General features: G+C 39.7%; 1 protein-coding gene and 1 long non-coding RNA gene across 3 annotated transcripts; one reads left to right on the forward strand and one right to left on the reverse strand.

The window, feature by feature from the left end:
• The first annotated feature begins 9,382 nt into the window (after positions 1–9,382).
• Positions 9,383–11,014, forward strand: LOC147522092 (uncharacterized). Of its 2 annotated transcripts, XR_015194946.1 has the most exons (4): positions 9,389–9,470; positions 10,238–10,363; positions 10,453–10,568; positions 10,730–11,014. It is a non-coding gene; the product is annotated as an uncharacterized LOC147522092 (long non-coding RNA). The 2 variants fall into 2 exon arrangements; XR_015194943.1 differs by having other exon boundaries at positions 9,383–10,363.
• Positions 11,015–22,672: 11,658 nt separating this feature from the next.
• LOC147522093 (uncharacterized) lies at positions 22,673–23,827 on the reverse strand. The gene is made up of 2 exons (XM_086567151.1): positions 23,453–23,827; positions 22,673–23,254 (listed from the first exon to the last, which is right to left on the reverse strand). The coding sequence occupies exons 1-2, from the start codon at positions 23,825–23,827 to the stop codon at positions 22,673–22,675; spliced, it is 957 nt and encodes a 318-aa protein (XP_086423277.1).
• Positions 23,828–24,681: the final 854 nt, after the last annotated feature.

Raw genomic sequence — 24,681 nt, forward strand, 5'->3', positions numbered from 1 at the left:
AGACAGGGAAATCAGCATCAGAATCGTCCAGTCGGGAATCAATATCATAATCGACCGGGAAATGGCAATCAGAGACAAGGTTACCACGGTCAACCACGCCAAAGAATGGGCCGGTTTAGACCCCAGATGGCAGCTCTTTCGGGTCCGAGAATTATCGCCCCAATTGCAGGCAGTTGCTATAGATGTGGACGACTGGGACACCGTGCTAGTACCTGCCCACATGGATTTAGGGCAGAGCAGGGACGATTACAACTGCACCCACCACTTTCGTGCCTTCGGCATTGCGGACAGCGGAAATGTGTAGCAACCTCATAACAGTCTTAGAGTTCTATTTGACACTGGTGCATCTCATTCTTTCATTTCTCGCCAGCTTGTTGAAAAAGAAAATGTTAGAACCACCCCACTCCCTAAACCTTTACGTGTTGAAACACCATTAGGAGGTTCAGTGACTTTGTATGATTACTGTAAGGGCTTTGAGATCTCTTTTATGGGTCGTGAGTTCATAGTAGACCTGGTAGTTTTGGGCTTCGAAGGTTTTCACTTCATATTAGGAATGGATTGGTTAAGTAAGAACTATGCTACTTTAGATTGTGCTGCGAGGTCCATTTCTTTTAGTAGCCCGGGATTACCATTTGCCACTTATGAGTGTGGTACTCGGGGAGATTCGGTGATGTCTAGTTTCCTGTATTCGGTGGAAATACCGGAAAAGGACATTAGTGCGGTGGAAGTAGTACGCGATTATACCGACGTTTTTCAGGAGATCCCTGGACTGCCGCCTAAGCGAGAGGTAGAGTTCCGGATAGACTTGCTACCAGGGACATCTCCAATTTCCAAGTCAGCATACAGACTGGCGCCAAAGCAGCTGGATGAGATGAAAGTTCAACTTGAGGAGTTGTTGCAGAAAGGGTAAGCCTTGTTGTTTGTGTTTGACTTTTGTTGTGGTGTGTTGTGTGCTTATTATTTATTATTATGTGTTGATATAAGTATAAACCTTTTAAGGTGTGTATGAACTAGGTTTATACGTCCCGAGTAACTTCGCCGTGGTCGCAAAACCGACTATCTTCGTGTCCAAGAAGGATGGTACCTTGAGGATGTGCATTGACTATAGGGAGTCAACAAGGCGACGATCAAGAACAAGTACCCATTGCCCGGGATAGATGACCTCCTAGATCAACTAAAAGGGCGTTGATATTCTCGCAGTTTGACTTGAGGACCGGTACTATCGATGAGTGTGGAAGAGCAAAGTATTTCTCTCACGCGCTTTTACTTTCGCTATGGGTTGTAATGAAGTTTCTGTTATGCCATTTGACCCACTAATGCACCTGCATTCTTTATAGACTTGATGAATCGGGTGTTCCATCCGTATTTGACAAAGTTCGTTATTATTTTCATTGACGACATTCTCGCGGTACTCCAAGAGTGTTGAGGAGCACAAGGAGCATCTGCGGTTAGTGTTCAGATTCTTAGGGAGCAAAGATTATATGCAAAGTTCGCCAGTGCGCCATTTTTGGGTGGTCAAGTCAGATTTCTAGGGCATGTGATATCGAAAAAGGGGATAGCGAGATCCCCCGAAGGTTGTAGCGGTTAAGGAGTGGAAGCAACCTACTAATGCCAATCGGCGAGGAGTTTCTTAGGATTGGCCGGCATTATAGAGGTTCATAGAGAAGTTTTCTCTTATTGCTGCACCGATGACACAGTTGACTCGGAAGAATATTAAGTTCTTGTGGAATGATGATTGTGAACGAGCATTCCAAGAGTTGAAACAAAGATTGACTACAATAAATCTTAGTTATTCCTATTAGAGGTGGGAAGTTGGTGGTTTTTACTGATGCTAGCGGTACGGGTTTGGGATGTGTTTTGATGCAGGACCAGAAGGTGGTTTCTTACGCATCTAGACAATTGAAACTCCATGAGAGGCGATACCCCCCGATGATTTGGAGCTTTGCAGGGTATTTGCTTTGAAGGTATGGCGACACTACCTATATGGGGAGATGTTTGAGTTGTACCACGATCACAAAAGCTTGAAGTATTTGTACTCACAGAAGGAGTTGAACATGAGACAACAGAGGTGGATGGAGTACATTAGCAGTTATGACTTTGAGATTCTTTATCATCCTGGTAAGGGAAATGTGGTAGCTGATGCTTTGAGTAGGCAACACAGTGTGATGACTTCACTTGTGGTGCAAGAGTGGAAGTCCCTCAAGATTTTAGCTTCAGTAGATTTGCATGTTGAGTCGGGGACGGCTAGAGCTTTTGTTGGTAGTTTGACTGTCCAGCCTTCCTTAGTGAGTAAGGTTTTGAACCTACGATGTGTGATCTTTCTTTGGTACCGGCGTTTGGGTGACTTAGTGGTGGATCTTCCGGATGATTGCCCTACGATTGGTCGCTGGATTCTCGATGGTGCTTTTTGAGAGTCCCAATAGACTTTGTGTTCGAATAATGTTGAGTTGAAGAGAGAGATATTGAATGAGGCTCATAGGTCTCGGGTTCACTATCCATCCCGGGGTACGAAGATGTATCATGACTTGAAGAGGACTTTCCGGTGGGAAGGTATGAAGAGAGATGTGGGAGAGTATGTGTCTCATTTTTATGTCAACAGTGAAGGCGCAGAGCATCAAAGGCCTTCGGGTTTGTTGCAACCTTTGGAGATTCCCACGGAAATGGGAACAAATCTCAATGGACTTTGTGGATGGACTACCTAAGTCCCGCAGGGAAATGAGTCTATCCGGGTTATTGTGGATCGATTGACTAAATCTGCTCACTTTTATTCCAATTGGGGTACGGCTAAACACCGATAGTTTGGCGAAGAAGTACATTCGAGAGGTGGTGAGACTCCATGGTGTACTGTTTCCATTGTCTCGATAGAGATCCCCTTTTGCATCGAGTTTTGGGGAGCTTCCAGTGCTATGGGCACGGCTAAACTTGAGCCTGACATATCACCCTCGCATGCATCGACAAAAGAGAGCGGTGAATCAGATATTGGAGGACATGTTGCGGGCATGTGTCCTTGATTTTGGAGGCAGTTGGGAGGAACACATTCCTTTGGTTGAGTTTGCGTATAATAATAGTTTTCACTCTAGTATTGGCATGGCACCTTTCGAGGCCCTTTATGGGAGGCCATGTAGATCACCGGCGTGTTGGGCCGAGGTGGGTGATGGTGTCTTATTTGGTCCGGACATTGTTAGGGAGACTGCAGAGAATGTTAGGATTTTAAGATGTTCGGCATTTAAGAGCTACTACCGATCGAAAGAGGAAGGGAGTTGAGTTTGAAGTTGGGGATTTTGCATTTTTGAAGGTGTCCCCTATGCGTGGTGTGATGAGGTTTGGGAAAAAGGGCAAGTTGAGCCCTAGATTTATTGGACCGTTTGAGATTGTTGCTCGTGTTGGCAGTGTGGCATATCAGCTCGCGTTGCTGTTGCTACTTTATCCTCGGTGCATGATGTCTTCCATATTTCCATGCTTCGAAGTGTGTGTGAAAGACCCGGCCGAGATTGTTGAGCCACGATCGAGATCGAGATTAATGACGATTTGACACACTTTCGGTGAAACCTATCACCATCGTGGACCGTGGACGTGAAACAACTTCGGCGGCGCACAAGTGAACTTGGTGAAGGTGCAATGGAGTGAAGATGAGAAGGATGTTACGTGGGAGTTAGAGGACAAGGTTAGAATCACGACCCGAGTTATTCGCTTAGTGTCCTTTCATCAAATCTCTGGACGAGATCCTTTTAAGGTGTGTATAGTGTAAGACCCTATTTTATATTTACATTATCTACGAACAATATTTAATATTTTTGTATTTGATCATTTTTTCTGGTCAACGTGCTAGCGTGTGAAATACCAAATAATAATTTCGAATAATGTTAATAAATGAAACTAGTATTTGAATTTTGAATGTGGGTAATTTATCTTTAATTTTTGGAAAGCTTTAAATAAAAAGGAAACAAGTTATTAACCTAAGTAACACATATATAATCCTTTTAATAGAAATAATATTTCCATAGTTAGGATATAAGAATATTTAGTAATTTGGAAGTTAAGGAGAATATAGGTTGTCTTCATAGGAACTTGTTTTTCTGGAAAAACCTCACACAACACACACAAGCCAACAATGAGAAGAACACGGATTTCATGAGCTAGCTGGGATTGGATCTTTCATTATTTTCGGCCGATATTTTCTCGTTTCATTGTTAACACATAAGGTGAGTAGTTCATTTTGGTTTTTCCCCGTATATGGACACAAAGAAACCGTACGCCCAAAGACTGCTACGCTCATATTTCGTTTTCTGCTTTTTCTATTCAAAGATTATTCTTATTGTGAGTGGTTATTCTGTATTGTTTCTCGCATCTAGACACATACACAGACCACGTTTCGGTTACTGAAAACCCACCTTTCAATTATTTTTCATGCCGTTTTTGTTCTGATCAACCATGGATTTTTTTCATATACATGTTTAATACACTGAAGAATTGTTAGTACCGCCTACACCATTAGGTGGTGGTGAAGGGAGGCGCGAGCCCCTAACCTCCTCCTCTGTCTAAAACGCCATTTCGGCCATTACTGAGTTACTGAGTAATTTTGATTGTTTTGTTTTTATTTCGTGTTTGAACTGTTTTGGTGTATTGAGGGTTGTTGGTATGAGGTATGGTGGTGGTAGAGAGTTTGTGGGGGTTCGAAAACTCCCAAGAATAGTGATGGGGGTCGGATCTAACAAATTTTGGAGTGTTGTAAAAACTGAAAATTGGTGGTTGAGTGGTGAAGTAAAGTCGTGTGGTTTTTCACCCACTCCATTTTCGCTTAGATCGAATTGGGTGGTGTGTGAAGGTTTTTGGAGGTGGCTGGAAGGAGCGGTTGTTGCTGCGGAAGGGATGACCGTGGAGAGCGCATCCAAAGGTGCTCCGTGTCATTTGTAGTTTTGGACTTAGGACTAATTAGTTGGGCCGGACCCTATTAGTTCTGGTTGGGCCGGTTTACAAGGTTTATGTGGGCTGGTCCTAAAATTTGAATTGGGTCGCATGGAATCTACTTAATTTTGAGATTTCCAATTGGGCCAGATCAGTTATGGGCCGGGTTAACCCGGGTCAGTTTAGCCCAGTCGCTTAGGACCAGGGTTTGAACTTTTTAAATATGGATTTGGGTAAGGACCGGGTGGAATGACCACCGGTTAAGACCGTTGACTGTTGGGTTGATTGTTGACCCGTTGACTGTTGACTTTTTCCAAAAATGTTATAGATTGAATTTATGGACCAATCCGAAGATAGGATGTGGGTGATACTTGTATAAACTTGCTTGTCGGTATCTAATATAGATTTGACATTGATCTTGTGTAAATATTGACACGTGAAAATAGAGAAATTTTAAGATGCATAGATATATACACTTGAATAAATTACGTAACGAAAATCCTAGAACCTAGCTACCACAACTCATGTGATTGGCCCTTCTGGCGTTTCAGTTAATCTGAATGGCCTTCGGGCGTAAGTAATGTGATTGGCCCTTCCGGGCGCTTCAAAGAAAATTTGATGGCCCTCTGGCGAAATTTAATAGTGGCTTGATTATTCCGCTCGCAAAAATAGAACGATGATGCGCAATATTTTATTCCCGAATAGTGGCATTACTTACATAATTGCTTCCGTGTGAGGATTTACTTGGTGTCGGGCATCCCGCCAGGGTAGTTACGCACGGAGTGGTTCATTATGTAAGGGGAGGCATGTGGATGTACATGTTCGGCGTTGGGTAGCGATTGTGGTAGCCAGGAAAACTAGGTAAAACATAGAGACGACGTGTTACTAGGGACACTTGATAAACACTTGATAAATGTTACTGATATGTTATTTTTCCCTTCGGTGTGGTTAGCAAGTTAAGTTTCAATTTATGCTATGATTTTTCACAAATTGCTTTGCAGGAGAGTGGGTTAAACTAATTATTCTTGCAGAGAGGACCCACTCTGCGATAGAGCATGCATAACGGTAAGTATTAGGATGCCATAAGTTATTTACTCATAGTTAGAAGCTAAGGGGCCTTTATGAAGGAACTAACTACCTTAAGCTAAGGCGCCTCGATGGAGGAACTACCTGCCCTGTAAAGAATGAAATTTTATGTATATCTATATGGTTTTCTAAGGCTACTCATACCAACATTATTTATAATGTTGACCCGATTTGCATGTTTGCTAATCGGGTGTGTTCTTATATGAACATAGTCGATCAGCCTGGACAGGGTTAGCTGATGTTCGAGAAGGTGGCGGGCTGCTCGTGATTGATGTTAGCATTTATTTTCAATAAGATGTTGTTTCATTTTTCCTCTGAGATGTAGTGGAAATTTGTTGGGGACATATGTTTAATTTATTTTTTTCGTATTATTAAGTGAAGAAGTTTGTAACTTAATTCTGACCACAAGTATTCATCATGATGAGTGGATGGTTTTGAGTATGTTATTGTATTACTTTTCCGCATGTGTTATTATTCATTAGGGTTATGATATAGATTGGGTTTGGAGGTTGTTGTCACATCTCGGATATCGAGGAGTCGGATATCATTTATATTATCTGATTTATCGAAATTCGGGGTGTGACAGCATGCTTGAATTTATCATCAAAAGAAGTGTTGAAGTTTCTCCACCATGCTCATACCTATTTCAATTTATTGCAAATTAGTCCCTACTCGGAATGGCCTACTTGGAATGGCCTACTTGGAATGTGCATCTCGAGAAAGAAGAAAGAAGGTTTCTTAATACCTTAAAAACCTTGGACTCCTTAATAAAAAAAAACCCCTTATTCCAGACAAAAATCCATTCTCCACGAAGAAAGAAGGTTTCTGAACTAGATGTAGCAAATCGATTTTCCATCCAAACAAGTATTCCTTAATTTTTTTGACAATCAGTGTTATTATAACTGATGTTTTTTAATATTTCATCCCTGCAGTTAGTAAATAAACCTAAAATTTATCATGCAAGGATGAACTGGCACCACTGCCAAAACGAATTGAAGTTCCCACAATTTGATGATTGATTGGGTATGCAATTTCCAATTTCAAACTTAATACAATTAGAGGTTTTTTTTTTTAATTTCTGGAATTACAATGGGGATGTTAATTGGGATCGGTTTATTGTTGGGTTGGAGTGAAGTACCTAAAGTGGTGTATGTTGAAATACAAAACTTAGATATGAACCATGTGATTGAATTTCTTATGGACAATTTAATAGAATATATATGCTTATGCACTTATATAGAGGGACTTAGACATGGAACATCGCTATTCAACACTTCAAGTTAAATTATCAGTATTAGGTAAGTATACTCTGTGTCATCAACCTTTTTATTACTATAACCTCTTGAACTTATATGAGACAGAACTAGAAACACATTATATTGACTAGCCTCTTAGGTTATTTAAGATTGAGGGTAATGTAGCATGTTGTTGCTGCAGATTCCATCTACACGAAGTGTAATTTGTTCTTCATGGTGGCACTCCCTTTATAGCTAGGACATCATCACAAAGCTAATGTATAGTAGAAAGATAATTAGGATTGAATGTGAGCTTTGAAGTTATATTAGAGTGATATCACTACCCAAAATAAAATGGGTAACTATTCATGAATTTCGTCCATTTCAGGTATTAGCTTAAGCCACTTAAGACGTTATGGCTTTTGTATATGTGATTGTAATTTACTTATAAGCACAACAATCAAAAGTTGTCTCAATGGCATATGTTTGACGGATTCCATATACAATTGCTAACGAAATTAGTTTTTTTTTTGTTTAATAGAAAAGCTTAATATTCCATATAAGCATGCTGAGTAGTTGTTCTTCATAGACTATTAAGAAATTGTGCAAGTATATAACCTGTTGAATGGGTTTTAGTTCAAGAATTGTTTGTGTAGTAAACCATCACTATCTCGCATGACTTACAGTGTGTCCTGTGTTTTTTAGGGGCAAGACTTATTTGATATAGTGTGATCATGTTTAGGTGTTACTGTTTGTATGAAATCGAGTTCTCAAGAAAATGCGTTCACATTCTAATCCAACCATTTTATGTGTTGTAGGGCATGTACAGTTACGCAATTGCAACTAATAAACTAAAGTCCATCCTTTTGCCTGCCTATATTGCGGAAACTTTTTACTGTTTATTCTCCGCATGTAGTCCGTATAGTATCTTCTGGAATCAAATTATTCTCCACTAAAGAGATGCTAAGTTAATCAAAAATACACATCTAACTAGATATCAAATTAACACAGTTTATTGCATAATTATTTTTTCTATCATATGTGACCTGGCCACTAATATATATATATTTGGGATTTGGGGAAAAATAGTAGAACATACACGACATTTTCCCATGAGTTGGGAGAATCCATTTACGCTATGAAGCCTATGATCAAAGCTTAGTGCCATAAACTCTTATGTATCTACCTTATTTGAACCATGATTGGAGTTATGGCTAGAAAGGCAGCTGGAATGAAGGTAGTGGCTACTCCAATGCAGATTATGTGCTCAATTCACTTTATTTTAGAGTTTTGGCCTGAGTTATTGGGGGCCTTCCACACACACACACACAATATATATATATATATATATATATATATATATATATATATATATATATATATATATATATATATATATATATATATATTCGTTGTTCTTTCTATTAACCATTGTAGTCATCTTAAGCGAGTGCTTCATATGCTTGGTTTGTATGGTTACAGGGGGTTGGAACCTTTGTAGGCATCTTGAGCGAGTGCATTGTATGCTTGGTTTGTGTGGTTACAGGGGTTGGAAATGCATTGCCGATAAACCCCATGTATCTTAATGGTTAAGTCAACCCGAGCCTTCTGTGTGAAGTAGCAAATTTGATAAATTTTACTTTGCTTAATAAGGTCTTACAAATATGCGTCATTTATTAGAATTTTACATTTCACCTCAATAACTCATTTATTTTAAATGAGTTGTTATGAATGTAAGTTTTAAGCCTTACAAGTCGGTCTAATTTCAAGTAGGAAATGTTAAGTAACTGAGGGTTTCCACATTTTAATAGCAAGTGTTTATCCAATTAAATTGTTGGAAAAAAAAGTTTTGCTAAAAGAAATGGGTACTGTACAAAAGCGTGAGAAAGTGAGTAAGATTTTAACAAATTGTGCCCATGCAATGCAACTCAGTAAATATGGAATATGGCTGGGATAATGAATACATAATGGTATAACTTATTTAATGTAGCTGCGATATTAAATTGTACACTGAAAAGGCCACTATACTTATATGAACTTTTGTACTAATTAATCGATTTAAAGTCTTGCTTAGTTTTCCTTTCTCACTTGGATTGGTTATGATAAGGTGACATTGATTTTCTCAAGGGGATTGGTGATCACTGCGACGCAGGTTATTCAAGGGAACCGCTACTCATCTGATTGAGAATGTAACCATGTATATGATTCAACACAATAATTTGATTGCAAAAGAAGAAAATGAAGGTAACAAATTTCTTTTAGTCGTTTTTTTTTTTTTTTTGCAGGATTAGAATATGTTATGAAAGTGATCATTTCTCTTTCAATGGTTCTAAGCTTAATTAGTTTGTTTCATAATATATAGGATCTCCCTCACAACCCTCCTATATTTCTACTTCACTTTGTAGTTATGTTTTTTTTTTATCAATAATATTCAATTATCAAAAAAATGAAGGAAAATATTGCTTTGTTTGTGGAACAATATCCATAGTTTTTCTATATGGATATGAGGTGGCGATTTGTCTTCACTTTGAGCAACACTACTTCGCTGTTTTAATTTTTAAGATACCCAAATTTAAATTTTGCCTGAATCAATCAATCCGAAGAAAAGCTTCTTGATTGCAAATTAAACATGGTGACAGATAAGAATTACTTGGGTATAATTTATTTTTTTCTTTGTTTTGTAGTATAGTGTCAGTCCGGTTTTTTCATTAAAGGGATAATCCCAATAGTCATTTTTCTCAGTATCATGGAAGTATTTAGCAAGGGAGGGGATAGGCACAGATGCATCCGTACCTTTCCATATAAACAACATTTTTTAGCACAATTTTTTGCACGTATAACGTCTTTTCCCATAGTCGTATATCCATCAGCACTTCCTTTTAAATTTTAATAATCATTGTTATTATCATCATAGAAAGTGCATTTCTTCTTTTTGGGCACCTGAATCAATATAAAGGCTGTAATTTACGTCATATCTCCTTTAAATGTATAACTCTTCTTTTAAATTGGAGGTCCATATGGGAAGGAGATTGTTGCTTACTACCCTGGGAATCACCCTGATAAGGGGATATCAAACCATTGATCTAGACCTTTGTTTGCCAAATATCTGCCTATGGAGGATCATATTCTTTTTCAAGGTATTTCTCAAGTGACCATCATTGCCCTTTTTGTTTAATTTGTTAGAGTTTGAATCTATGGCTCATAACTTCCTAAATTATGAGTGCAGCCGACCAACTAGAAGCCATTGGAAGCTTTGAAACGATGTTTGCACGCAATGCACTATTTGATGTACCATGTACATTTTAAAATCAAGACTTCAGGGTGAACTCCCTATTGCCATAGGTAAACATTGTTGTTTCATATCTATTTTTCTTGACCTGAAATTTTCGTTGGTAAAGATTGGTATTTCCATTTCAATTATCTGCATTCACTTACTTCCTATCATTGAATTGATTTGCATGTCTGATCTAATTTTTAGCATTTGATTCTAATTCTATTTGTAGCTGCCATGGTGAATTACAATGCTCAAAAAGTTTTTGGTGAAACTGGATTTGTAAAAAGGGCAGTCCACTACAGCAGCTGAACCGGAGCTCTTTGGAGCTAGAAGTGGGTGATATAAGAGTAGAATGCCTGAATATCAAATGTGTTAAAAAGAAAATGCACTCTGTATCACGAACCAAATGAACTGAAGTAAGATGATATACTCTGGGCATGGAGGCCAATTTCTTTAAAATATTTTTAGCCCCATCTCATGTGGAGAAAAATGCTAATCGTGTCTTTTGCGTTGTCAAAATGGACTGAAATACGATGGTTTTTGTTTCATTGTTATCCATCTACGTTATCTTTTTTATGATTCAGAAAGGACATGAGAGAGAGAGATGAAGTGGAGGGACGAAGTGACGAAAAAAAAAAAAAAAAGAGAGAGATAGAGATGTAGCCTCTGAATGTGGGTTTTTCACCTTCAGGGATGGTGAGTTCTTAAATCAATATATTCTATTTATTCATTATAGCACTAGCTTTATCTAAATTTCAGTTTCAGAAATGAATGTTTCTTATATGCATGCCTTAAATATTCATTATTACTCTTAGCTTGATACACCAATCACTCCCAAGTGAAATTATGCACATCAAGAAGATAGGGAGAGAGTGTGTATCTTTCACTTAAGCGTGTGTTTTGTATACTCTCTCTCCCACATATGTTTTTGAAGTGGGATTATGTAAGAGATTAGGGTTTAGGGTTTAAATGTAGATAATTGTTTTAAATATATTCTTCATATATAAGTTCTCAAGGACCTTTTGACCAGCAATGACCATTGTAGTACTAAGCTTCAGTTTGAAAAGTGAGCTCTTCTTCACTTTGATGGCACTTTTATGAAACCGTTTTTGGAATCTGTTTATTTGATTGTCAAATTTGTTAGTCAGAAAACCACTAAAAAATTTCTCTAGCCAAAGTGGATCCCAAATCACAAGGTGAGTTCTTAAGTTTACATTCTTCTTTATTATTAAGTAATAAAATTTTGGCATGACTCCAAGACAACTGATCTTCTCTCTACAATAGCTCTACTCCATTAGTTAGCATGAGTGTGAAATGATTCACTGCATTTTATCCCGTTAGTTTAGGAGCTCCAAGAAAAACTTTGGTCTAAACAATTAGATATCTGGCATGTTAGTTAAAGTGTTGCTTCACATTATTAAATACATAGTACTGTGATTTGACGCTCAAGTACTATCTCACTTTTGTGTAGTTGAAGCTCTTTACTCTATGTTTCTGTGAATGATTTGGTTGATTTACTTAGGTTGTGGTTTTGATATTTTGTCATCTTTCAATTTCACTTGATGATTAGAACACTATACCAATTCTATTATTAGCAATCTATCATTCATATATGCAAATCATTAAAGCCATATAACTGTCATTCATTTATCCTTACTCTTTACCAAAATAATTTGTATCATTCTTGCAGTCTTGATTTGATTGTTATATTTCTATATTGATTTAGCACTGTGAAGTAGTCCAACTTTTTATACAAGTATGGAGTATCCTATGCATTTTCACTAAATTAAGTCTTTCTTGATGAGCTGAAAATATATTACATATAATTTCTGAAATATATTACAACTAACTTCTGAAAAATCATCATTGTTTTGATATGCAGTCTGTCCATCAGTATATTATAGATCTATTCTCTCAAGAGTCACAATTCTACCAAACCGGTTAGGAAAATAAATGCAGTTCTCACTGTCCTTGAATAAGATCCATATTTAACGTTCCTCACAAAGTGGTAAGTCTCCAATCTACTTAGCTTCTTACAATGGAAAACCGGTATTGACTTTGTCTAAATTGCACTATACCTAAGAAAAACTAGATTGATTATCCTTTCAAGATTTATCAGGTGCCTATTACAACTGATAACCTCTGGTGACTACGCTTGATTATCCTTTCAAGATTTATTAGGTGTCTATCATAAAATAAAAGCAACTTTGGTTTAGTGACTACACTTGAGTATATTAGGGATGGCAATTTTTTTATTAAATCTACACAACAATGGGTTTGAGTAGCATGTTTAGCATAAATCAAATCACGTACCTTTAGTGTACTTTATTAATCCTTTTTATTTGTAGAGGAGGCTTTTTGTTAGATTTTTTAGTACTTTTTTAGAAGTATAATCTACGCATGCAATTCTATTAAAAATAGAAAAATAGAATTGTGTATATAAAATAAAATTATTAAGCCTGTAGTGTATCTTGCTGTTACCAGTTTTAATTTGGTCTATCTTGCACGTTATGTTTATATATATATCTCGAACTAGATCTTTAGCTCAATGGAAGAGCACTTGAGTTGTTACCAATTTTAACTTGATCTATCGTGCATATTATGCTTATATGTATCTCGAACTAGATCTTTAGCTTAATGGAAGAGCACTTGAGTGTGTAAGTACATCTCAAGAGATGGTGGTTCAAATCCACCAAGGTCCCATCTTTTAATGTGACTTATTGCTTTCTTCCCATAAGCTACTGCATGAGTTTCTTTTAAACCCTATACTATGAGTTATAAGTTATGGTTTAAGCCTCATAATTGCTTACAAAATGGATAAAAAAAACGCAATTATTTATATTTGAGTATGTATAAGATATATAGGTGGAAGGTTAATTCAACCTATATATCCACAGTGAGCATTGGCGTACTTTTCATTTTAATCATGTCACTTGAAAATCCGTGGTGAGCATTGGATTAACGAATAATATCTACTTGATCCAAATATTAGAAATTAAGTAGATTATTATAAACCATTGGAACAAATAGCTTTTGAATAGTATGAAAAAAGGTTAATGTATACTGGTGGACTGGGCTAGAGAATTTTAATGTCTTCAACATTAGCTGAGAACATCAATAATATCCCACCTCTTCCAATTATATCCCACCTCTTCCAATTGTACATAACATCAACTGATTGGCTTGATCAACAATTCCAATATCATACCAATTATTTAATGTTGAACGGATCCTCTTGGAAATGTTTAAATTATATGCCAATAGATATTATGCACTTGGGATTGGCATTCTTCCCCGTGTGAAGAGGCCATGATTGTAACTCTTTAGCTTCGTTGCTACCTCTGAAAGTTAGGTATGTCGAACTTAATTTCATGAGTCAATCGATACTTTATTACGAAAATTATTATGCTAAAAGCAATGCATTGACATTAGCCATGGAAATTGTCACTGCTAAAACATGAGGATAATGTGATGGAGATATTAGAACGATATGGGAGAAAGGATATGCTTGAATGAGCTAGAGATGAAAGCTTATCACATTTGGCATGAGGATAACTTTTTTTTATGATGCAGCATCGACATGGATATATGGTTTAGTCTACGGAGAAAACATTTTCAGTAGTTGCTGACCAGTTTTTGTTTTTACCTTAGTTTCATTTGGGAAAAATAAATGTTTAATTTTGTTTTGGTAATCCTATATGTTTTGATTGTGTTTTAATTGTTGTTTGTAATTGAAAGGTCTAAACTCAAAGAATAATTAACGGGAAATCGAAAACTCTAAATTGAACTAACATTAAATAATAATTAACAAGAAATCGAAAAATGAACTAACCTTAAAAAATAATTAATGTGAATCGAAACTGGACCCAAATACATTGAACTAACCTCAAAGAATAATTAATGGGATATTATTAGAAACTGGATGCAAATACATCAAACTAACACCAAAAAATAATTAACGGGTAATCAGAAACTATAACCTCAAAGGATAATTAACGGATATGAGAAACTAGATGCAAATGCAAATGCATCGAACTAACCTCAAAGAATAATTAATCGAAAATAAAAAACTGGATATAACTGCCTTAAAAAATAATTAATGAGAAATCAGAAACTAGATGCAAATACATCGAATTCGAATCGAATCGAATTTACATCGAAAAAATATATACAAATGCATTGAACTAACCTCAAACCTCAAAGAATAACTAGTGTGAAATTGAAATATTATATGCAAATGCATCGAACTACCTGTCAGGGCAAAAAGTTAACCCGACACTCCCGATGTGATGGTGCTTCTGAAAGCTCGAAAGAGATGGGGATTGGGATTTTTGAGGAAGAGAGACTGCACCAACGTTCTGGTTGCCTACGTGCCCAGTGAAGAATCTGGGATCAAGTCTCTTAAAACGTAGTTCTTGGAGGCTGCAGAAGCCTCCGTATATATAACAATCTCCTGCCTTGGCGGCCAAGAAAGTGATTCTCGGTGATTGCCTTCATTGATGAATCCTAGTATGATCCTATCTCAAATAGGATCATTCCCCAAGATTCCATTCTATCCTTGTGCAAGATCTTATCGGATTGCACTAGGATTTTTGGCTTCCGCGGATCGGATTATTGGATCAGAATCATCCTAACGGATTGGATCCATGAACTTGGGCCACCCGGATGGGCCCCTGGACTGTTACGAACTTTGACAGATTAGAAGACCGAATGATCCAAAAGTGTTTATTTGGACGGCCACTGGACTAGTATGCCACTGGTCCCACATCCGGTCCATGGTCCGAGTACACTTTGGACTAGAAATATAATGTAGGGTACACACACCTCTCCAATAGAGGAGCAAACAAAGATGAAGGTGGTATGTTGAAGAAGAAAAATTATGGAAAAAACCAAAATGAAATAATAAGGAAAGTGGAACGTGTAATGGGAAAAAATAAGAAGTATGTAATAGAGATGGATGAAAAAGTGTGAAATAGTCGAAAGAAACAAAAGTGGGAAAAGTGAAGGGTATAAACGGAAATGACTGTCTTAGGTAAAAAAAATGACAATGAGAGTTAATCTAAAAATAGAGAAGTGGGTGTAAATCAATAAATGATATGAATCATAAAAGGGGCTAAAGTCAAAAGGTGGGAAAAGTAAAAGGGGTTGGGGGTAAATAAAAAATGGTTGTAATAAAGGGGTAGGTGGATAAGTTAAAAGATAACAATTGTGTGGATGGAGAGTAAAAGAAAGAGATAAGAAGATAAAGAAGAATAAGGAGAGAAGTGAAGAACCAAGCCTTACCATGTAAATGTTTTTCAATTTTTCACTTAATTCACTTGTGTAGTTGTCACTAGATATTAAATATGTAAAACTTTGCATGTGTAGCTTATGAGGTTTAAAGCATCATATAAAACCCATAGCTTGAATACTTTAATGAGTAAAGTAAGTGACCAAATTAGTGATATGGTTATGGGAGATGCTAACTTGGCCTAAAAATAAACAAAATAAGTTGAAATAGAACTGACCTAGCTAGCAAACTGCTAACCCGGCAAGAAAACATACTGACCCGGCCTAAAACTAATGACCCCGAAAAGGAAACAGTCTGACCTGGTATGAAAATAGATAAAATTCGCCAGATCTATATATAAGTAGGCCTGAATCGGCCTGTATACTGCCGGAACTAGCTTGTATACCACTGACCCGCAAGGAATAGCCAGAATCAGCAAGAAAAACGCCTGACCAGCTGTAAAACACGTGACCCAGCTGTAAAAACTCTCGAACCGGCTGAAACTGTCCTGAACCGGGCAAAAACGCCTAAACAAGCTGGAAAACTGCTGAACCGGTTGTAAAAAAGCCAGAACCGGCTGAAAAACGGCCAAACCGGTGGTAAAAATGCCTGAACCGACCGGTGCCGGTCGCCGGTGGTATAGGATCAGTAGCACTTTTGGCTTGTAGATGTTGGGTTTTTTGTTTTGGGCTTGTGGATTTTGGGCTTTTAAATAGTGGGCAGCATAAAGAGAAGACCTGATGGTTTTGTTGGGTGGGCTTTTGGTTTTGTTTTGGCTTGTGGGCCATGAATAATGAGGCTAAGTGGTTGGGTCAACAGTAAGCATAACATGCATTGTATTTCCATATTCATTATCTCCATCTCCAATTACTGTACTGAACACGCATTGCATGTCCATACGCATTATAACTTGTGTACTTAATTGGCCGCATGAATGCAGGACAACGCATGCGCCACCAATTCAACGATGGGTGCCAGGTAGGGCTATCATTGGGCCGGGACAAGCCCGAAGCCCAATTGAATCCGAACCGATAAGATAAGGACTTAGACTTTAAATTTAGCCCGATAAGATTATTGGGCCAGGTCTGGACATACCTATGTCCGATCCGATAATGGCCTGGCCCGAAATTTATAATAGTTTATGTGTTTTATATTTAATATTATTAATATATCTATTATATTTATTGGAAGTTGACATAGAAAATTGGAAGCCATATTGGTTAGTATTGTGCTTGCCACATAAGAGTTGTGGGTTCGATTCTTCCCACTTACAAATTTGATTAAATTTTAGACAAAAATAACAGTTCCCATGTATTGCTAATGGACCTAGGCCTGGCCCGAATCCAAACTTGCCCAATAGGACTTAGGCCGGGCTTGGACTCAAAATATCAAATATGATTTGGGCCGGGCCTGGACCTAGGTGTGTCCTATTCAAGTCCGGCCCGTTGACAGCCCTAGTGCCAGGAGATAACTTGATAATGGATCGGACGGTGACGAAATTAACAGCTGAAGACATACAAACAAGATTCAACATTCCGGATTACATTGGGATTCGAAAACCGCAAATGAGGGGAACGTCGTTAACGGATACAGTGAGACCGGGTGAAGTTATTGTGAGCTACTATCAACTTCTCTCCGGTCTCCGGTTTCCATTAAACGAGCTATTGGTCTACTTGCTATCCATGTGGGAGGCTTCCCCAGGTCAAATGTACGTAACATTTTACATGATCATCTCTCGGCTGGAAGCGATTCGCCAAGCGTACAACTTGCATTTGAACTGGGAGTCCATCTACTACCTCTTAGTTCCGGAACTTGTTCCCTCCAAAGGCCGTATTTGTCTTCGGGTGACATCGCAGGTGGGGGGGTTCGAGTTTACTAGATTTCTTCGTAGCCATAAGGATGGGACACACCGTGTTACATACTCAGTAACTGGAGGCGGCCGGAATACGAAGAATTCATCCCATGTATATTTAAAGGTAAATTGACCCTCTAAATGAGTTCGAATTAATCATTCATATTTGCCAACTAACCAAATTTATCATTCCGGGATCAAGTGTAATGAGATTCATGCTCCCGAAGGGGAATTGACTGAGGAAATGTGGAGTAATCTGAACGTACTATGTAGCCTACCGCCAATGGCGTATGACTTGTCATATCCAGATGAGGTGGTCTGGTGGATACGTGATGTAATGCCAACGCCGGTAGGTACCGGTCATGTTGTTGATGGGGTGCCGAGAGCGCCAGGAAGCACAACCTTTAGCAGTGACCCTCCTCGTGGCGCTCGAGTACCAAATGTGGCAAGGGAAGCAACGCCAGAGATGCATGGAAGGCCTCGCTAGGAGACTGGCTACCCTACACATATCATATGTGCCACCAGTTTACTCATGGGAGCACACCGAAAGTGTGAGTTCCCGGGTTGCATCTAATGTCCATTTGAACTCAGAGAATAATGCTGGAACTCTGCGTGGATATAACTTTACCACAGGTAACTCATGTGTGTGCGAGCATTGCATTTTTGTGGAACAGCTTACTTTGCGACACGGAAATAAAAATTGACAATAATTCTACTTGCTAAGAACAATGCCTGGTCTATCGCGAAGGAGAAATCTTATTGTCAGTAGTTCAAAAGATTAGGAGGAACCAGATGCCCCCAGTAGCTCAGAGGACGAGGAGGAACCATATGCCCCCCAGAAATGATCGAGGGAAGGGTGTGCAGTTGGGAGAAACACCACCCCATACTGTTCCGGCTTTTGGGTCAGCTGCAACTAGTTCTAGTGATTCTGGGTTCCGTGTTAGGAGTGGTAGGCCTTCGAGAGTACCCTTAGATATAGTGCCTATCAGTAGTATGGTACCGACCTTTGCAGCAGATAGGTCGCGTGGATTTGATGGGCGTTCGGCGTCACATAGATAGCGAACCCCTAATCCCTAATGTATCTGATACAGGAACGGAAGTACTTAATTCCGTGTCATCTGGATCTCGTGGCCGCCGATCTGCCTATAGGCAATGTCCAAATCCTGAACCTACTCCCCGAGAGTCGTCGCCGTGCTGCCATCGGAAGATATTATGGAAGCGATTGACGCGTTACAACGGGATTTAGACAAGGTAAACAACAACACTTGAACTTGTAACTTTATTAGTAAAGAAGCGAATTAACACGTTAATATTTATATGGACTGCAGATACGGGTGTTAGCCACGCGACGCTATGAGAGCCATCAGGAGGAGAATGCTCGCTTAGCCAAATAAATTGCCACGCGAGACGCGGAGCTTGATGCGCTGAAGGGGGAGTTATCCTAATATCGTAACAGTACTTGAACTGTTCCTATCATGGTTTAGATATGGTGCACATGCATGTTTGCATGAAGTAGCTTGTTTTAACTCGGCAGAGATAAAAACTCAGGCAATAAGTTGGATATGTTGAAACCATCCTTATAAAAGATTAAACGGTGGTCTACCGTTGTCGCGACTATATCAATGCAACTAAGGCACTTGACGAACAAGCGTAGTTACATTGCAAAGATTCTCCAGTAGATGATCTTTGTGGAGACCAAAGGACAACCAGAAGTGCCTTATTGGTTTGATTAATCGGAGTGTAGCTTAGTTAATCCACCAAGGGTAGACGCTTGATGTAACCTAAGCGATCGCACCCAGACCAAAAATGATACATTATCATTCTTGGGTTTGTGTTGTCAAATGATGATACCAGGTGTAAGCCGAAACTGAAGTGCAGGATGGCCTTCGCCACCCGAGTTTAGTAAATTTAAAACTAAATGACCAATTTAATATTAAAACACAACATAAATGGAAATTAATTTTATTGATGAAAAATGGAAGGAAAGTACAATGTATGTGAAATTTATTGGTGGAACTAATGATAAGTAATTTACTTGTGAAATAAACGCAAATGATACGCATTCCAGGGTTTGGTTAGGACATCACCAACCAAGTTCTTGAGAAAATAAGAACCTTTGGATGCGGGCCTTTCAATGATAAAAGGCCCCTCTCAGTTCTCACCGAGTTTCCCGCTGTTGGGTTCTTCGTTGCTCCTTTGCCTTATACGTAAGACCCAATCGCCTGGTTTAAATACTCGTGCGCGTAACTTCTTGTCATAACTACGCTTCATAGAATCCTGGTAAGTCATGAGATTCTGCAGGGCTTCATCTTTAAGCTCCTCCACCATGGCTCTGTCACGAGCCAAGATGTCAGCATTAACCTCTGTGGATATGGCTTGTGTGCGCACTGTAGGAGCGATTATTTTAGTTGGGAGTACTGCTTCAGTTCCATATGCCAATGAAAAGGGTGACATTCTTGTTGAACGACGGGGGGTTGTCCTGTAAGCCCAAAGCACCCCCGGTAACTGTTTGGCCCAGTTTCCTTTAGCTGATTCAAGCCTTTTCTTCAATGTGTCCAGAATAACACGGTTCATTGCTTTTGCCTGTCCATTTCCCTGGGGATAGTAGGGCATAGAGAAGTTATGCCGTATCTTCAAGGATTTGCAGAAGATGTGGATCTCAGTAGAATCAAACTGTCGGCCGTTGTTCGATACCATTTCAGCTGGGACGCCAAATTGGCACACAATATCACGCCAGATGAACCATTTGATGTCTAAAGACTGAATCTGACTCAGGGATACAGCTTCAACCCACTTCGTGTTGTAATCAGTTGCGACCAAGAGAAACCTTACGTTACCTGGGGCCTTAGGTAAAGGACCCACAATGTCGAGTCCCCACTTAGCAAATGGCCAAGGGCTAAGTATGGGATGAAGCTCATTCGCAGGAAGCTTAAAGATCCGAGCATGTTTCTGGCATGGTACACATATCTAAACAAACCGTTTGGCATCTTTTTGCATATATGGCTACCAGTATCCTTGGGTGAGAGCTTTGTGAGTGAGACTCCTACCACCCGAATGATTTCCACAGATGCCTTCATGAATTTCTTTTAAAATATGTTGTCCCTGTTCAGGAGTAAGGCACCGGAGGAGTGGGCATGAACCCCTGGGTTTTCTGTAAAGGCGGGACCCCCCCCCCTCCGAGGTAGGTAACAACACAAACTGCCATGCATCCCGTTTAACTTTGTCAGATAAGGCCCTGTCTACGGGGAGTCCTCCAGTTCGGAAGAACTCAACCATATTCTGATGCCAATCAGGAAGTAAAAGTTTCATTGACTCGATGTCGGAAAACTGATCATCTGGTATTTCAGGAGCATTGTCAACAAGATCCGTTTCGGAATCAACTGCAGAATCTTTCTCCTGTACAACCCCATTATCCACCACTGCAGAGTCAGTATTCACCGTGGGGGAGATGTCAGCATCCTCCTCATGGCTGTGAGGAGAATCCTAAGTGGGATGCTCTTGGTGCTTGTCCCGCGCTTTGCTGCGCGTAGTGACTACATAAATCTGCGTGAATGCCTTGCATTCGACAGCATAAATGTCAACCATATCTGGCAATGGGAGGTCAATGCTAGGTAGTAACTGGACCTCTACCCTGATATTGCGAGGTTCAATTGAATCAACTGCTGCTGACAAGTAGGCCAATGTATCAGCGTGCTGAACATCAGTCCTTGGTCTTTGCAAAATGGAGATGCACTCAAATTTTGCAGCGAGGTCGCGTATAACATCTAAATAAGCCGCCATTCGCTCATCTCGTGCTTGATATGACCCGCCAAACTGACAAGCAACTAACTTAGAATCCGTTACCATGTTGATTGTCTTTTCCCCCATTTCGAGTGCCGCTCTCATTCCAAATACTGCGGCTTCATATTCTGCTTCATTGTTGGAAGCAGGAAAGCAAAGTTGGACGGACCTCTCGATTCGGCTACCGTTTGGGTCGATTATCACACAACCGATCCCGGACCCCTTCTTACTACTTGAACCATCTGTATACACAACCCACGCCTCGCCTCCGGTGAAATTCTCTTCGACGGAGTCAGGTTGGTGGTTGGGAAAATCTTGCAGTTGTTCTTCTTCGAATAACTCGGGTGAAACCATGATATCTTCTACCGGGAAATCCGCCATCAGAAAAGCTAAAGCATGACCTTTTTCTGCAGTGCAAGGCTCATATAAGATGTGGTAAGCACTTAGATAGCTAGACCAATCAGCAAGGCGGCCAGACTCTTCGGCTCGTCCAAGTGCCTTGCGAAGGGGATATTTTGTATACACTTTAACCACATGTCCCTGAAAATATGGCTTAAGTCTGCGTGCTGCATGCACCAGGGCAAGCGCGATTTTCTTAATTTTAGAATATCTACTCTCTGATCCAGTCAACATTTTGCTAATGAAGTAGATTGAAATCCTCGGGTTGTCCACAAACAATACTGCGCTTACTGCGATCTCAGAAGCTGCCAAATAAATTCCAATGTCTTGGCCAGTTAGCGGTTTAACTAGGACGGGGGGTGATACCAAGTATGCTTTAATTTCTTTAAAAGCCCTATCACAGTCCTCATTCTAAACTGAGGCACCTTTCAACGTTTGAAAAAATGGCTTGCATCGATCCGAATACTTTGATATAAATCTATTCAAGGCTGCCAAACAACCGGCGAGCCGCTTAATTTCTTTTTTATTCAAGGGTGGGGGGCATTTCGAGAATGGCCCGAATCTGTTTAGGGTTTGCCTCAATACCCCGTCGAGTCATCAGAAATCCTAAGAACTTTCCAGATGCTAACCCAAAAGAGCATTTTGAAGGGTTCAACTTCAGTTTATATCGTATGAGCCTATCGAATACCTCTTGTAAATGCTGAAGGTGGTCAGGTGTTTCTTTGGATTTGACCACCATGTCATCAATGTAAACTTCCATGATACGCCCAATCAGATCGGCAAACATTGTATTCATCATCCTCTGATAGGTAGTGCCTGCATTTTTCAGACTGAATGGCATGACTCTAAAACAATATTGACGGGTCCGCTACTTAACGCCGTCGTGTGCTCCCCGGTTCTCCCTCAAGCAGAGGTATCTGGTTATAACTAGAGGAAGCGTCCATGAACGACAGACGCTCGAAACCCGAGGTCACATCTACTAGATCTGAGATGTGAGGTAATGGGTATGGATGCACTGGGTAAGCTTTGTTTAGGTTGGTGAAATCAATGCAAACCCTGAGCTTCCCATTTTTCTTTGGAACCGTGACGATATTGGATACCCAAGTTGGGTATTCGACGGGCTTAATGAACCCTGCTCCAAGCAGTTTACCAATCTCGTCATTGATCTTTAGTTTTCGCTCGGGAGCCATCCGCCTTGGTCTTTGTCGAACCGGTTTGAATCTCGGGTCAATATCGAGCCTGTGGCAAGCGACATCGGTGTCGACTCCGAGCATTTGGTTGATATCCCAGGCGAATATTTCTTGATAATCCCATAACAAGTGAATTAGAGCTCTTTTTTCGGTTGGAGGTAAGCCGGCAGCGATGAAAGTAATTTCATGGCTCTCACCCCCTATCTGAACTTCCTCCAACTGATCGATCGAGGGACCTTCTTCAGAGCGTCGGGCTTCTCGTACCTGATAAGCCCAATGTTTCTGTAATTGCTATTTGGCATGATCAACTTGGAGGATCGTGTTGTCCCGGACTTCAGATTTCCTTGTATCTTCTAGTGCCAAATCATGACATTGATGTGACATCATCTGGTCACTGTGGATCTTACATACTCCTATATGCGTGGGGAATTTCAACGCCTGGTGGAAGGTGGATACAACAACCTGATTTGCATGGATCCAATCCCTATCGAAAATTGCATTGTAACAAGAACCACAATCTATCAAAAGGAAATTTATCCCGACAGATTGATGCCCAACCATGACAGGGAGATGAAACTTTCCAGTGGCATGGCCTGGTTCTCCGTTGAATCCAATGATTGGGTTACGATCTTCTATGATCAAGTCCGCTGACAGTTTCATTCTGGAGTAAGCCCTGGTGAATAACACGCTAGCTGAGCTTCCTGTGTCGATGAGAATCTTCTGCACCCTAAAGATTCCTATCCATGCAGTAATGACAACAGCGTCATTGTGGGGGTAATAAACCCCCTTTTCGTCATTCTCGGTGAACTTCAACTCGTGGCCTTCATAGGTCTCCATATTGATACCTTGGTCAAAATTGAAACTGTTGACCTGGTAATGATCTTGTATATGACAAAGTTTCAAGCGTGTTTCTATCTTGCCGACGGACGCGGAGACGCTTATCGACATGTGCGGGCATAATGACATCGATAATGTTGTGGTCGACCAAGTTGATATAATGACCGAGGTTTGTTTTGAACAAACTTAGTCAGCTGTCCCTCGTCAACGAGGCGTTGAACTTCTTTCTATAAAGCTCTGCAGTGATCTGTTTCATGCCCAATATCATCGTGATATTTGCATTTTTGATTTTTATCCGCCTTCACCGTAGGATCTTTCGGCAAATGCCGAAATGGCCATAACATTTTTTTAGTTCTGATTTTTTCGTACAGGTATGCAAGGCCAAGAGTCAAAGGGGTGAATACATTTTCATCTAGATTTGGGGCCTTTGTATTATTCTGAGTACTCCTCTTGTTACCTTGATTGGTAATCTTATCCTTTTTGGAGTCCTTAGAAACGGGATCTGCGCCATCCTTTCTCTATCGAGACTTTTGATCATCTTCCACTCGAACGTACCCTTCCACTAAGGTGAATAAATCAAAGAGGGTGGTAGGCGGCTTTCGAGTAAGAGAGTTGTAAAGTCCATCTTTGTCGAAATGCAAGGCTTGATGGAATGACTGTATTGCGAAAGCATCACTCACATCCTGAACTTCGGCATGAAGCTTCATGAACCGTCATACCAAACTCTTGATTGTTTCACCTTTCTCCATAGCGAGATTGAACAGTGTGCTCGGACTCTTTTTTGTCTTCATATTGTACTAAAAACGTTCAACAAACATATCACTGAGCTTGGTAAATGAATCAATTGAACGCGG

The sequence above is a fragment of the Coptis chinensis genome, chromosome 1 (genome assembly GCF_015680905.1).
Source record: "Coptis chinensis isolate HL-2020 chromosome 1, ASM1568090v1, whole genome shotgun sequence".
Taxonomy (NCBI): Eukaryota; Viridiplantae; Streptophyta; class Magnoliopsida; order Ranunculales; family Ranunculaceae; genus Coptis; species Coptis chinensis.

Bases quoted from the DNA above. Each gene is read 5' to 3' on its own strand.
- LOC147522093 (XM_086567151.1), bottom strand. From the start codon at position 23,827: ATGGAGACCTATGAAGGCCACGAGTTGAAGTTCACCGAGAATGACGAA. The intron at 23,255-23,452 runs GTTGTTGTATCC...TGGGCTTATCAG, and splicing joins ATTGGATCCATGCAAATCAG to GTACGAGAAGCCCGACGCTC.